The sequence below is a fragment of the Python bivittatus genome, unplaced genomic scaffold (assembly GCF_059951505.1).
Source record: "Python bivittatus isolate LINGU-HERP-01145 unplaced genomic scaffold, Pbiv_v1 ctg000430_np1212, whole genome shotgun sequence".
In the NCBI taxonomy this organism is placed as follows: Eukaryota; Metazoa; Chordata; class Lepidosauria; order Squamata; family Pythonidae; genus Python; species Python bivittatus.
The window spans coordinates 1,943,538-1,959,808 of NW_028277071.1; the positions used below are offsets into that span (position 1 = coordinate 1,943,538).

Genomic DNA, 16,271 nt, shown 5'->3' on the forward strand with positions numbered 1-16,271 from the left:
GTTATTGTTAAAATAAATCACCCAGAATACTACAGTATTAATCAAAATACTTAAAAAATGAGAACTTAGAGTGAGAGAGAGAATGAGAAATAGATGGGCAAATGCATAAGAACATGTACAAAGTATTTATTTCTCAGATTGCAGCTTGCATCACCATTTTATACAAGTAGAGACCTTTCAAAAGCTATTTTCCTTCTTGTTATTTCTTATTAGTTGTCCTTTGCTATTAAGATCAGGCCTCAGAATGATGATATAACATTTTGGAGCAAAGATGCAACCCAGTAATCCAGTGCTGGAAGCCAAGATGGAGAAGATCTCCACAGCTACCATGTATTTTCCTTTGGTACTTAGATAAGTTGGGACAAAAGACACCCAGACACTGCAAAAGACCAACATGCTGAATGTGATAAATCTGGCTTCATTAAATGTGTCTGGTAGCTTCCGAGCAAAGAAAGCTACCATGAAGCTGATGAGAGCCAGAAATCCCATGTAGCCCAGAATGTAGTAGAACATGTTGCCTGATCCTTCATTGCATTCCACTACAATTTCTTCAGGCAGAGATTTCATATCTAAATCTAGAAACGGAGGGTCAGTACCCAGCCATATCATGCAAATACTTGTTTGAATAAGTGAGCCACACAAAACAATAGCAGATGCAAATCTTTTCCCCACCCATTTCCTTATTCTAGTTCCTGGTTTAGTAGCCATGAAAGCAAGAACCACTATAATTGTTTTGGCTAGGACAGAAGAAATGGCCACTGAGAAGATGATACCAAAAGCAGTCTGTCGTAGAAGGCAAGTCAGTAACTGGGGGTGGCCAATGAATAATAGAGAGCAGAGGAAGCAGAGAAAGAGTGAAATAAGGAGAACATAAGTGAGAGTTCGGTTGTTAGCTTTGACAATAGGAGTGTTCCAGTGCTTAATAAAGATTCCAAGCACCAAGACTGTAGTTGTAGAAAGGGCAAGACCCATAAAAGACAAACCCTTGCCTAAAGGATCAACATAGCTCAGGTAATTTAGTTCCTTAGAAAGGCATTGATCTTTTTCTTTGATAGGATATTGATCTTCTGGGCATTTGAAGCAGTCATCCATATCTTGAAGAAAGGGAGAGAAACAGAGAAGGCCAATTCAGTCTTCAGGCATAAAGTATATGAGATGGGGCTGACAGCCTTATAGATATGATCTAGATTTTCTCATAGTATAATAGATGGTAATTAATAATTAGGGCAATTCCAAAATATTCTCTTAGTTTAGGACAAAAATTAGGATCCTTGCAAGTGGAATCCTTCTGATGCACTTTTTCTGAAATTCCCAAACTGTTTTCTAGTGGATAATTTGGTTGCAGCTGGGAGATTAATTAGCTAGATAATTAGTTTATACATTAAAAAAACAAAACAAAGCAATGCATTAACCCAGTTTTCACTGAAAAACAATCCCAGAACTTTATGTCTAGTGTTAGGGTTTAAATATCTCCATGGCATAGGAAAGATGAACTCTACTAACCAGAATCTGAATTCAAGAGCAGTTGAGATAGGGACTATCATTAATAAAATGTGAAAACATTTATCATTCCAGCCACCAATTGTTTCATCTTTCCAGTGTTCTATTACCTTGTTGTCTGTGATTACAAGGCACACTCAACCACAAAATGAAAATGCATTCTGGTGCATTATGTGAACCCTACCCTTGTGCTTAGATGATGATTCAGTGTCAGGAGAAGCCATGATGATGTCACATACCAATGAGGTAAATTATGCAATTTGCAATAATCACATCAGTATGTCATAATAACAGTCAATATGAAATTTGCACTGTACGGATGAACAATTGGCTGCCACCCTACAGGCCTTTAGGAAGGAGTTTAAGATGTAGTTCTTCCTCCAGATTTTGGGGTCAGGTTGAGTGGAATCCCCACTGGGTGGGTTGTAGAAGTTTTCACTTCTGTTTATCATTTTATTGATTCATATGTTTTAATGTGTTATGTTATTTTGTTCCAATTATTTCTGATTTTTTTTGTCTTTTGTATACTGGCCAGAGTTACATAATTTGGGTAAGTATGTTGCATAGTTTGGGTAAGTACATAAATAAATAAATTTGCATTATTACCATATGACTCATGTGACATCATTTTCATGTTTCATGTCTGGTCTATCTAGTAAGGCTGACATCATCTAACAAATAATGCAAACAAAAATTATTGGAGTGCCCCAGAAATTTGGATAAAAAGGGGTAGTCAGCTGGTGGTGAATGTCCCTGTAGAACCAGCAGTACAAAAGAACATGGACTGTGGTTTCTATAGCACCCATGTCACAGGGGCAGTGTCAAGTTTCATAAAGGCTTTTCCTATATTTCCCTTCCAAAACAGCTGTGGGGGAGAGCATTAAATCGAGCTAAAGATAAAGCTCTCCTGAATTTGGGAACCGTGATGTGATAGAAATATGAAGCTGGTATAGGAGCTAAAATGTGGTTATTTACAAATATGTTGTGAGAGAAAGCAGGAATTTCTGTTTGGCCTTTGATTTATGTCTAAGATCCTTTGCCTTAATATTGATCTAGCCCTAAAGTAAAGTTGGCGTCACTGGAAAAGCCATAGTGGCTCAGTTTCTTCTGGGTAGCTGTTTGCCAAGAAGATCTGAAGTTGTCTGCCAATGTTAGATGGATCCGTTCACCAGGATTGTGGCGTAGTTTTAGCCAGTTGTTGTTGTTCAGTCATTCATATCACGCCTGTCCTTCCTGTCCTTCACTGCCTCCCTGAGTTTGCTCAGTTTCATGCTCATTGTTTCAGTGATGCTATCTAACCATCTCATCCTCTGCCGTCCCCTTCTCCTTTTGCCTTCAATCTTTCCCAGCATCAGGGTCTTTTCCAAAGAGTCCTCTCTTCACATGAGGTGGCCAAAGTATCTGAGTTTGAGCTTCATTATCAATCCTTCCAATGAGCAGTCAGGGTTGATTTCCTTTAAGATTGACTGGTTTGACCTCCTAGCAGTCCAGGGGACTCTTAAGAGTCTTCTCCAGCACCACAGTTCAAAGGCATCAATTTTTTGGCGCTCAGCCTTCTTTATGGTCCAGCTCTCACAGCCATACATTACTACTGGGAAAACCTTAGCTTTGACTATGCGGATCTTTCTCGGCAAGGTGATGTCTCTGCTTTTTAATATGCTATCTAGGCTTGCCATAGCTTTCCTCCCAAGGAGCAAGCGTCTTTTAATTTCATGGCTGCAGTCTTGGTCTGCAGCGATCTTGGAGCCCCAAAAAATGAAGTCTGTTACTGCTTCCATTTCTACCCCTTCTATTTGCCTGGAATTGATGGGTCCAGATGTCATGATCTTCGTTTTTTTAATGCTGAGTTTCAAGCCAGCTTTTGAGACTGGATTCAAGTTTACTGACTCCTGCTTCCCATCGAAGTACTGCATCTGGATGCAGAGGGTAACTTGAAAGATGCTTCTCAAAAATTTTGTTGGAATTCTTTCTAAGGTCATCATGCCGTTAGATGGTCCAAATTGATGGTCCCATTTAGCAGTTGTGCTTGGGCTTTAGCTGCAAGCAACTTAATTGCAAGAAGGACAAACTGTGCTCCTCTGGCAAAAGAATAAGTTTGAATAGCTGAAGCAGATCTCTGTGTATTACGAGATACATGACCCAGGTGGGCATTTCTGCTTCCTGAAGCTTGAAAAACTATCCCTAAATATTTAAAAATCTAAACCTGCTCAATGGACTACCCATCTAAGTTTCAGCTTCTCTGTTTTGGGCATTTGGAGAAAGTGAGAATCTTAGTCTTGGAATAATTTGTTATTAATTCCTCCTCAGTACAATAATATGTAAATGATCTCAAGGCTCTTTTAAGGCCAATGGATGTCAGTGACAAAATTACTGCATCACTGGCATACAGTAGTAAGTTGATAGTAAGTAGTAAGTTGTCTATGGGCTAATTTGGGATGATGAAAAGTAGAGTTATTTAAGTGAAGAACCAATGAGTCTATATAACAGTTAAATAAAACTGGAGCCAATACACATTCCTGTTTAACTCCCTTCCATACTGGTATTTCCTTGGTGACATGTCCTTGGTTACTGCACCTGACCTTCAATCTTGCGTTCTCATGAGTTTTAATGAGCAGCAGAAGCAGACACCTATCTTTTGTGGTGTATTTAAATTTACACCACAGTTTAGATCTAGATACTGTGTTGAAAGCTGACCTAAAGTCAATAAATGCCACATAAAGAGATTGTCCAGATTTATGGGTATACTTTTCTACTAGGTGTTGCAGCACCATAGCATGGTCTAATGTTGATCAACCTGCTCTAAATCCAGCTTGTTCATCCATCAGAATGTCTTCAGATTCAAGCCAGTCAATTAATTTATCCTGTAGATATATATACAGTATTTCTGATTTCTGAACATGAAACTGGGGGCCAATGGGGAGGAGAGGTCACATCCAGGCCCAAATCTGCCAATAATTTTTCAGGTACAGAAGCAGAATGAACTTTGGTTGTTTATGAAGGATTTTTGCACCATATATTCTTAAAGCTCATATCAGATATATAACATAACAGGAGAGGTGTTTGGCATATCTTCCTCTCCGCATCTTGCTGTTCAATGAAACCAAATTTATGACATACATCTTTTATTTACAGTTTATAGTATGATGTTCCCTACCTGTCTGGTTGGAAATCTTCCCTGATGGACATTCAGCACAAGCATAGCAACAAAACGGTTCCCCTTCTTTGCTTTGTCTGCTATAACCTGGAAGGCAGCGGGGATTACACAGGGACAGGGGCACGGCCTACCCATGGAAAAGAAGAATCCATTTTATCCTCATTTGTTGTTTAGTTGAGTCTCAACAGGGTGTTGTACTCAAATCATGGCATCATGGACTTCAGGGTGATTTTGTGTCTGGAATATAGCTAATCCATGGAGGAAGAGATGCTTAGCTCCCAGATTGTAGGCATTTGCTTTGAATTCTATCAGATGCCATGGATAGAAGCAACACTGGCTGAAGAGATACTCCATTCTAGCCTTCCTTGCCTTGGGCACTCTCCATAGGTATGAATGTAAATTCCCAGAGTTCTCAGAAATGGCTGCACATTACTTTGAGAAATCGTGAATACGCTAGGCAGAACAATTCTCCTCCTTGTTTTTTTAAATTCCAGTTGTCACTTAACAAAAGGAATTTGCTTTAGAATGCACTTCAGGCAGAAGAGAATTGCAAAGAAATACTCATGAATGAAATGTGATATCCTTGACCTTTTCTTATTACAAACTGTGAAGTCCTCATCTTTCATTATATCATTCACTCTAGGTATCTACAGCAGGCCATGATGATGGAAAAATGATGACACTTGCGAAGGGTCATCACAACACAAACCTCACCCTACACACCAATGTCCTGACATCTGACACAAATACGTAAGTCAAGAGGGTTACATTATGACATCATAATACACTTTTTGTCCCTTACTCCTTTTTCCCATCCCTCCTATGTCTCCAACAATCTGCAACCTCCTTGCTTTTTCACATTTCAGTTAAATAACCCAGGAAGGTGTCTTCATATTCCTTCCACTGGACTTTTCACGTAGCAATGCTACTGATGCTGCCTTTGCAAAAGAGATGTCTTGCCTTTGAGAAATTTTCAGAGAATCTCTCTTTCCTCAACCCCATTTTTTCTAAATCTGGAAATTTAGAAAAACCATTTCCACTCTTTAAAATGGGCCAACCTCTCAAACCAGAAGACCACTGGACTTAGTAACATTTGGCTTTCCAAGCTACCTATATATTGGTTGAGAAAGTTTTAAAATTACATACAGCTTTGACCTTACACTCACTCCTCATTTAGTGACTACTTCAGTTAGCGACCATTCACGAATACAATGATAATAAAAAATCCATTTTCCAACCAATGAGCACGTTTGCGACCAAATTTTGTGCACCCAACCATAATGTATGCTGGAGTGAGATAACACTGGCATATCTGTACAAGAGAACTTTACCTGAATGAGATAGTAGCAACCAGTGATCTTCACGTCTCTCTCTCTTTCAGTCATGTGTTCACTTAGCAACCATTTTGCTTAATAATCTGGTCGTTGGAATGGAATTTGGTCACTAAACAAGGAGTGGGCGTATTTTGCTCTAGGTTTAAAGTGCCAAGTGTGAAAGCCAACACTGTAGAGTGGTGAAAGTGTTGGACTTGGACTGAGGAGACCCAGAATCATGTCTAACTTTATACACAGAAGCTCACTGGGTAAGTTTGGAGAACCATTCTCTCTCTCATCTTCGGTTACTTCTCAAGATTGTTGCAGAGAAAAAATTGGAGAGCTATCTATATTTAATCCTGATGAACCTCTTTAAGATTTGCCCCTTTTTCAGGCTTGTCCTTTATTTTTTCCAAGAAAATATGGTCACTGTACTCTCTATGTTCCCGTCAAATCAAGATGGACAAAATGCAATCTAAGGTATTGTTACTGTATGTCTAGTTCCCAGATCCTTCATAACTTGCTAACTTCTCAATTAGTTCTCACAACTGGCTACTACTACTAAGGTATTGCTTGTCCTAATCAGTTGGCTTCATAATTAAGATTTATGAACTCTAGACAAAGGCTCAACGCAGTGTTGAAAAAAAAATCCAAAACTCAACATTTTTCAGCTGTACAATTCAATTCATATAGGAATTTTACAACCTTGTCTCTTGTTGCTATCTTCCCTTAGGAAGGGGATTGTATATATGAATTTTAATTGTTCCTCAGTGCTGGAAAAAATTACTGTTATATTTTTATGTTTTAGATTTTGATCTTATTACAGTTTTGGAGATTGTAAACCTATCAGAATCAGACATGACTGAAGCAGTTTATAAGCCTAGTAAAACAAACCAATCAACCAACTCTGAGAAAAATCATCAAATAAATGTCCATATCCTATCTACTCCATGGTCCTTATGCAAGTGAATGGACAGTGATGGTGAATAATACAAAGCATTAGACCCCATTCATTCTCTCTCTGTTTTCTACAGCTATTCCTCTGAATATATAACTAATATCTTTTGGACATCTCTCTATAACCCTTAGGACTAGAAGCTTTGAAACTTTTTGAAAAAAAATTCTTACATTTATATTTTGCCTTTAAAGTGGCATACATAACAATCCATATTTTTCCTCCAGCAACAACCTCGTGAGGTAGGTTGAGGTGAGAGGTAGTGTCTGGCTCCAAGTCACCCATGGCTGAGGGTGGATTTGAACCTGGCTCTCTCAAATTCTAGTTCAACCTCTTCATCCAATACCATATTTTACACTGTCACTTGATTTATTCACAAACATTTTGTTCAAACATAGTGCTATGGCCCACCTTATAGCAAATGGTCTCATGAGACAACCTACGTATTTGCTCCATATTTACATTTATCTAAGATGCCTTCTACCAAGCTACTTCTCTGGTGCTCATCCTTGGATCTTCAGTCACCGCACTATCTCTTGTGTCCAGCCTTTAGTTCTGTAATGGTATTTTATTATTTGACCTAACCAATCAGAGGAGAGCTGCAAGGAATTATGAACTGGGAAATAAGTTCCTTACAGTTCCCATCTCTGATTAATGGATTACAGTCCCATCTTCCTCATTAACCTTAATGAGGGTGAGTGGGACCCAATCACATATCAGGTTTAGTTAAGATATAAGCTTTAGATCTTGCAGTTTGGTCCTACCTCCCCAGATGTATAGTGCCAGGTAACAATCTTCTCATTAATAGACAACTGTTTCTCCCATGGAGCTTGAGGATCCATTTTCCCGACTTTCACTTTTAAGAAAGATTGATTTTGAAAAGTTATCCAGTTGATAATGTCAAATCCACCTTCTAATTCACCATTCTCATTAAAGAACAAGGTGTCTCCTGCACTGTTGTTAAATGAGATCTCCTTCAGAAAAGGGTGGAGCTTTAGCGGAAGAAAACCAAGAGTAGGTCTCACTGAATTGCATTTGCCTGTTTGTTTCCGAACTATATCTACCACCCGCTCTCAAAATGTCTCAGCACTACAGAATTTTCAGTTTGTAATAAATATGCCAATTGAAAATCAAGGCACTAAAACAGTTAAATTTACAATTTAGAGAAACAAAGGAAACAAGAAGCAGTAATAATTAAAATTAACAACATCAGCAGTTAAAAAGCTAGTACAAAAATTTGTTTTTAAGAGACTTTTAAAAAGCTGGCAAAGATATTATGCCCAGCCTATGTTCCAAATTTTATTATACAAGTTGCTTTCCCATCCATGATCAAAGAGTGGATTATCTCTGTTTTATTTTGTGCCAACCAGGCATTACTGAGGAGTAAAACCAGGCTCTTTGAGGGACTGGAGCTTCTCTTCAAGATCTCAAGGTCTCTGAAAAGGGGAAGAATCCTTAAATTACTCATCTCTGTTCCCTTGTAATGGCTTGCTGGCCCACCTGTGCCGAACTGTCTATTCCCCACCATCTTTTTCACACATTTGCATCACAAGTCATGACACAAGTAAAGAACTGCATGATTTGTGTGATGATGTCCTGATCCATATGTTGTCATTTTGATGGCACTGCAGCTTATTGTAGATGCCTATGCTAGAAATGCAAATGAATTATTGTAGATCTACTTGTTGCTTTTTATTCCACTACAAGCTCATGAAGGAAACTAGCTATGAAAGACAAGATGTTGCAGAGAGACAAGGAAAAAAATCACTGTTTTTCAGTCCCGTTCAGCTTTGGTACTGTGTCCACACTCAAATGAACAGCTGTACATGCAACTACCAATAGAAGAGAATATGTGTAGCTCAGGGTTGAACTGTGGAGTCCTTGGGGTTCTCTGAGCTTTGTTGTTTTCTTGCAAACGTTTTGTTACCCAGCTAGGTAACATCTTCAGTGCTAGAATGGAGTGGAGTTTGCTCTCTGTTTATATACTGTGGCTAGTGTTGGTGTGGGTGTGGGTTTTGTTTTATTTTTTCCCTCTGGTAGTTCCTTGATTAAGGCATTGTTTACTGCTTGATTGTATGTCTGGTGATAATCTTGGTGTTAATCTCTGCTTATCTGGGTGATGATTGCTGGTGAGATGTTCTGGTCTTTTGTCTTCCTTTCTATTGTCTCTTTTGAATAGATCTACACGTCTCTGTGTAGATGTTGTTTATCTCTATGCGCCTGTTGATGGCTGCCTTGTCTGAATACCAGGCTTCCAAGAATTCCCTTGCATATTTGGATTTATCTTGGTCTAAGATGCTGACAGTTTCCCAGTTGAAACTATGGCTAAGTCTGTCCATGTGTTGTGAGGTTAAGGAGTTTTCATCGTGTCTGCTGATTGCTAGTTGGTGTTCATGAATGTGCTCTGCAAGGCTTCTGCCTGTCTGTTCTACATAATGGTTGGTACAGTCCTTACACTGTATGTAAGCTTGGTATCATCACCCAGATAAGCAGAAAGTAACACCAAGATTATCACAAGACATATAGTACAATCAAGCAGTAAACAATACCCTAATCAAGGAACTGCCAGAGGGAAAAAACAAAACCAAACCCACACCCCCACTGACACTGGCAGGGCAGGGTACAGTGTATAAACAGAGAGCAAACCCCACTCCATTGTAGCACTGAAGATGTGACCTGGCTGGGCAACAAAACATTTGCAAGGAAACAACCAAGCTCAGTGAACTCCAAGGACTCCACATGCAACTATTTTTTGCATAATCACACAGTTATGTGTGATTCTTCATAAACCCAATTCTTCATAGTTTGATGAATGAGCCATAGTCCCTGTTATTTTGGTAGGAATAGCACATTTTCGGCATCCTGCAGTCCTAGATAGCTATCTACTCATAAAAAAGGTAGGCTTGCTTAATGTGAAGGACATTACCTGAAAATATCGCAGTTTTGAAGACCCAACAGAGTGTTCAAACAGCCCCAATCTGTGCTTGGCTCTGGAGGAATACATAGCATGGAAAGCGTGAGCCACAGCATAGACCGCATTGTAGATGCTGTAGCTTTGACCCGTCATCTGCATCTCAAAAAGAGGTCCAGGAAGATTCTCCAGCTTCTCGTCCCCAGTGCAACATGTCATCTGATTGTCCCCTGCATCTGCATCTTCAAATAAACAGTCAAATGCTTGTTCCCAGAAAAGTTTGATAAAGCTGTCGGCTTCAGAACGCGGATTCAAATTTTGAAGGAAATTCTGGAAATCCTGCACCTCCTTGGAATGAATTGCGAATGATAAGGCACCGTGGAAGATTTGTATATTCAGCTGTCTGTGAAATGTTTCGGATGAGAAATCCCAAGGAGCGGTCACAACCCACACTTTGTGAATAGGCTGTAATTCGAAACTGTTAACCACAAACTCCAACCAATGAATATCCAGCATGGTGTGCGTATCTGCCTTTGCAACAATGACACTGGCATTTGTCTCATGTAGAGATACAACTGTATTCTTTAATTGGTCTATCAGTTCATCCAGCTGGAAAAAATACTCATGACTAGGCGTTCTCTCTGTAAAGGCTATACAGATCTCGCTCAGGGAAAGCAGATGCGTTAAGGTCTGCACAAACATTTCCCCTTTCTCATCTCCTAAGGCAATAATCCCAACCCACTTCCACTGAAAATATAACAGAAGCTGGACAAGTCCATTCAACTGATAGGTTTCACTAGGAACCATCTGGTATAAGAAAGCAAGCTGATTTTTTTCTCTCATTGCTGGGGAAAATAAGCCATAGGTGATCTAGAGAAGATCAGAGAGGTGTTCATCAATGTGTTAGTGAATTTCATGCATTTGTCTGACACCTGCAGGATTTCATCTTTCCTTCAATAGTTTCAGATATTCTTGAAGAAATTCAGGGAAGGCAATTTGACGTAGTGGTTGAGGTGTCAGACTGGCACTGAGGAGATCTAGGTTTTAATTTCCCCTCAGCCACATATGTTGATTGGAAACTTTGGGACAATTGTTCTCTCAGCCAATCTACCTCACAGAGCTGTTATTTGAGGTGGGAGGGATAAAAATGGGAAGCACTATAAAAGGTGCAACATACAGTATATTCAACAAACAATGCAGATAAACAAAATGTCATCTCATTTTAATCTAGAGAGAATCTTTTACTCCCATTTTATTTATTTATTTATTTATTTATTTATTTATTTATTTATTTATTTATTTATCAGACTTGTCCCCGCCCATCTCCCCCCAATGGGGGACTCTGGGCGGTTTACAACAAATTAAAACAAATAAATACATAATTAAAATTTATAAAAAGAGAATTTTTATAATTGAGTATTGGGCCAAGAGACCTTCTTGTACCTAAAAAGCTTTGAAATCTGGCTTCAAAATAGAGTGAAAATGGTGGAAATTGCTTCACTTTGGGGCATGTCAGACATTTTTCTTCTAGATTTCACCAGAGCTTCTTTCCTTTTCTTTTTAAAGTCATTTTAATCTCCAGAATCCTGAACTGCCCTAGTCTCCCTTCTGGGGTATTCTACATCATGCTATTAAGGGAAGATCAATGCTGGATCAGATTCAGGCCCATGAAATAGCTGAATAATTTTAGTGGATCTGAGAACCATCCAGCCTTTGCATGGTATGAGGTGATGCCAAGGCTGCATCTTTAAGCATCTGCAAATTTTAATGCACCCATTTTAACATTTAAATTCAACCCAAGTTCTGAAAACTGCAAAATGGGACCCAGTTTTTGTTCCCACCCATTCTAGGGGGCACCTTTGGCTCATGTAGTTCCCCATTTTGTTGCATCCAGAAAGACATTCAGGTGCATTACCACAGGAGCTCTAGTTCGTGTGCCATGGATAGTGACATTCAGATACGTTATCTCTGTAGCCACCAGGACTAGAAGTACTTAGTAGCAGATATTCTCCATGAGTTTGCCTAATTCCTTAATGATGGTGACTAATCTTACATCTCAGGATAGTGAATTTCATAACTTAATAAGACATATGAATAGGAGGGTGTTGTATTCAGGTCGGAGGTGGGCATGGGTGTTTTGGATCTGGCAGCCAGCCTCTTAACCCCTTCTTAACTCAAACGTATTTACTTGAGCCCATGCAGCTACTGTCCAAGTCCACGATGTTCCTTTAGGTTCCCTTAAGGAGCAACCGACCATTCAGGAAGGATGGTCATGCTGGATCTGAAGCATCCTTGCTTCCTTCAAATCCAAATACTGCACACCTCTATATATGAACAATTTTTGTAAAGGCAAAGAAAGAAGTCTATACTGTGATATAGTACATGGAACCATAGGGGAGACCATTACATATTCTATAATATATACTAAGGTTAGGCATTGTTTTTCCCACCTCTACCAAATGTGCTTAGAAAGACATTATATTAAGATTTAGTATCCTTGCCTAAAGTTTACTCCATTCAAATGATGATTGTGCTTTGATCATCACTAACAATGCTGTCATCACTTTCTCAAACTAATAAAAATGGAATGGAATGGAATGGAATGGAATGGAATGGAATGGAATGGAATGGAATGAGGAAGGAAGTAAGTTTTGCCATTGTCTTTTTGCAGGAGATGATAGATAGATACATGATAGATAGATAGATAGATAGATAGATAGATAGATAGATAGATAGATAGATAGATATGGATAGATATAATTTCCCAATGTAGCCTACAGCCCTCGTATACCTTGACAGTTTCCCACCCAAGTACAGACAAGGTCCAACTCTGTTTAGCTTTTGAGAGCTAACAAGGTTGGCTGAGTGCTGCAACGAGCAAGTGACTCTATTTTTTAGTTGACATGCCACTTCAAATTGGATTGTTCCAATAATCCAGATCAAGGCAATTATTTGAAGCAAAGTGGGTCAACATCTTCCCTGCACCAGGGCATCAGTTTAAAAGGGCTGATTCTTCAGCTAAATACCCAGCCCTTTTCCCTTTTTCAATCAGTCTTGAATCTCCCTGTCAAGTGAATAAACAAATAACACTGAATTTCCATAATAATCTTTTTTTCCACATATTACTGTCTGGTTTCTTTCAAGTGGATGCTTTATTTTCACACTGGTTATTTTCTTTTTACTGTTAGAAATCTTCATTATCTCTACCCATCTTACCTGGGGAATCTTGTAGAGGGTTAAGATGGAGGCCATATGTAGAGTGATTTCAAAATCAAGGCCCCCAATGACTGCTATCAGATTCTTTTCAACATCACACTTGTAGTTGGGGACAGTCTTGTTATGACGAGATACAAGGTTCAGAGTATTTTGATAAGCCATGCGTGCACTGAAGTAACTTTCGTAGATCTGGAACCCCAAGGAAATGTTGGGTAAAAGCTTTAGGTTCTCATTGATCTCATTCACAGCAAAAACCATTGACAAGACATGTTGGTAATTCTTTGGCACTGTGCTAGAACAAGAATAACATTATATTTATGTACACAAAATCTTGTATGCTTTCTGGAATTATCCTCCTGTTTAACACTCACAATGGGACTTAACATATAACAAAGTGGATGCAACTGCAGGTGGTTGTACTTTAAATACTTTTGTACTTTTGAAAATATCTTTAGAGTTGTATGGTCAGAGTTCTGAGGAAGGAAGGAAGGAAGGCCTCCATTTTAGATGGCAGACAGAATCTTGTTCTGTGTGTACACATATTTCTATAATTATGCTAAGATAGCTTCTTTTTGATGATTTGTGGCAAATATTTTTGTTGTTTTTTTACAAGCATATTTCTTGGTAATAGTGAGGCAAAGAAAAAGAAATATGTGACCTCAATGAAATGGAAGCAGCAAGCAGTCCATCAACAGAAAACTGAACCACATTTTTCTCTACAAATTTCTTATACTTATAATGGAAGAATGAACATATTCCATGAGGTCAGTGGGACTTGTTCCTTTATAAACTGTAAAGAACCACAATATTAATCTTTCAAATATAATCAAATTGTCACAGCATTATCTATATCAACTTGTTGGAAATTGCCTTGTAGTGAAGAATTCTATAGTAGCTTAAGGAGTAATAGCTCTATTATAAAATAAACTTCCTCATAGTTAGGAGCAACGAACAATCAGACAATGCCAAATTCCAGACTAAGAGCTTTTCTGAAGCATTCACACTCATTTTTAAACAAAATTGTTTCCTATATTATTTCAGTTGGACTAGATTCTAACTCTTGTCAAGGGGTTCTAATTTTAGACACGTATGGACAACACAAGAGTGTTGCAGGATTGGATGTCCATCTACAAGATCAAATAAAATGCGTGTTTTTTCCATCCACAATTTTGATAATACTAATCAAATATTTCCTTCCTTCCTTCCTTCCTTCCTTCCTTCCTTCCTTCCTTCCTTCCTTCCTTCCTTCCTTCCTTCCTTCCTTCCTTCCTTCCTTCCTTCCATGCATGGTCAACATTGGGGAAAAAGTCAATTTTTTAAACTTCATTTAGGTCCAGGATTATATTATTTGATTGCTTTGTTTATATGAAAAAGATGAGCCCTGCCTTTCATTAAAAAGCACAACTACACACTCCTTTGCTTCTGGTATCTATTTAGGGTGATTATTCAAATTCTGGACCTTTTTGTCAGAGAGGACCAAAAAAAAAGAATTTCCTTACGTATACATATCTTCAATCATTGTCTGAGGATTCTCAGTGAAGGATAATGGATTGAAGGCAGGCATGAAGAGCTGAGAAAAGATTCCACCAATGATGAAGTCCCCGGGCTGATAATACTCATGTTGAATGTGAAGGGGATAATTCACACTACACGAATTAGGAAGAGCTTTCCCCTCAATTTGTGGAAACACTAAGAGTAGCAGCAAAAGGAATAGCTCTGACATCTGCAGGGATGAAGAAGTTGCTTCTCTGAACACCTAATCCTTTACCTCGGTCTAACGTCCAGGATCATATGAAGTGCAACACTTAGTGCTTTCAAGGCTTCTGAACGATGTCTACAAAGAATCATAAAAGACACAGAATGAGATGGGGTGGCCATTGCAAGTACCTCCAGTCTCAAAAGCTTAGTCAGTCTTCCCAGGATGGGAGTTAAATCATAGCACTTTGTGATAATGACAGGAATTACCATCTCAAGAGTACTGTAACTCTTGAGTACTGTAACCTCCATGGCACCAGGTGCAGCAGAGACAATGAAGAAAACATGTTTATCAGGTCTTGTTATGGTATCTTAGACATGGAAATGGCACCTGGATTTAATATGATGGCTGGGGGGGGGGGGGAATGACAAGGAGTAACTGTACGATATAGCTAGGAAAAAAGTAATTACATTCCAATATGCTAAGAGAAGAAGACACATAGTTTCACAGTAAATATATGTTTTACTGGGCCAGTGAAGCTCTTTGGCACCAACATTGAAACAAGCTTAAGTAAGATGGTCTGTTTGAGAGAATTCTGCCTAAGGAATAGAGTACTGCTAAATAATTAACATATTCAGCTACAGAATCTGCTTCCATGTGATCTTGTGATGACCAGTACCTTAGAAAGCCATGCAGAGCTGTCTGGAAAAGTGAGGATAAATTTATCAATGGCTGCTAGGCAGAAGGTTGATATCATACTTCCAGGACTAGAGACAGGATGATTGTTGAGGCTGACCATTAAGGACATGGTCATATCCATCTTTAACCCTTCTGTAGGCATCCCTTTGATCAGTTGAGGGAATAACATGATGGAGTTCATGGTCCTTTAACTTCATCCATTAAATATCTTGTATTACATTCTTCAGTACTTAACACAGTTTTTAGCATGACCCAAAAGAACCATAAAGTTATATATATTTTTAAAAATACTTGGATGGGAGAGGGGACATGGGGTCCCTAGTTGCAAATAGTTTCCATTTTAGATATAAATAAATCAGCTATATTAACCTTGATAAATGATTTTTGTTTCCTATTTTTGATACCCCCCACCCCATTTTGTGTAGCAGGTTGGCCAAGAATTCTGGCAGGTTGAAATGGGGTAGCCTGCTGGCTGGGGAATTCTGGGAGTTGAAAACCACACAGCTTAAAGTTGCTGAGATTCAGAAACACTGCTTTAGCCAGCAAACCAATTTTTTTTTGTCATTTCCCTAGACTTTGCTCTTTTCCCTTACACACACATTATACATTATATTTTCACTGTGTGAATTGCAACAAAATGTATTTGGGTTTCTACACATTGTGAGCTTTAACTTTACATAATGGCTAGCAGTGTGGCTTCCACTGTACCAGTCATAATAAACAGAAGTCATAATTGAACTCTTTTAATTAGAGAATATACAGTGTGAAATGGAGGATAAAAGTGTATCTAAACATACAGTTTATACAGTGAGATATATACAGTATCT

General features: G+C 38.7%; 1 protein-coding gene across 1 annotated transcript; it reads right to left on the minus strand.

The window, feature by feature from the left end:
- Positions 1-177: 177 nt before the first annotated feature.
- Positions 178-10,646, minus strand: LOC148215240 (vomeronasal type-2 receptor 26-like). Its single transcript, XM_088143925.1, has 4 exons — positions 9,892-10,646; positions 7,687-7,942; positions 4,655-4,781; positions 178-1,094 (listed from the first exon to the last, which is right to left on the minus strand). Exons 1-4 carry the CDS (start codon positions 10,638-10,640, stop codon positions 178-180), a joined length of 2,049 nt encoding a protein of 682 aa, XP_088000051.1. The 5' UTR covers positions 10,641-10,646.
- Positions 10,647-16,271: the final 5,625 nt, after the last annotated feature.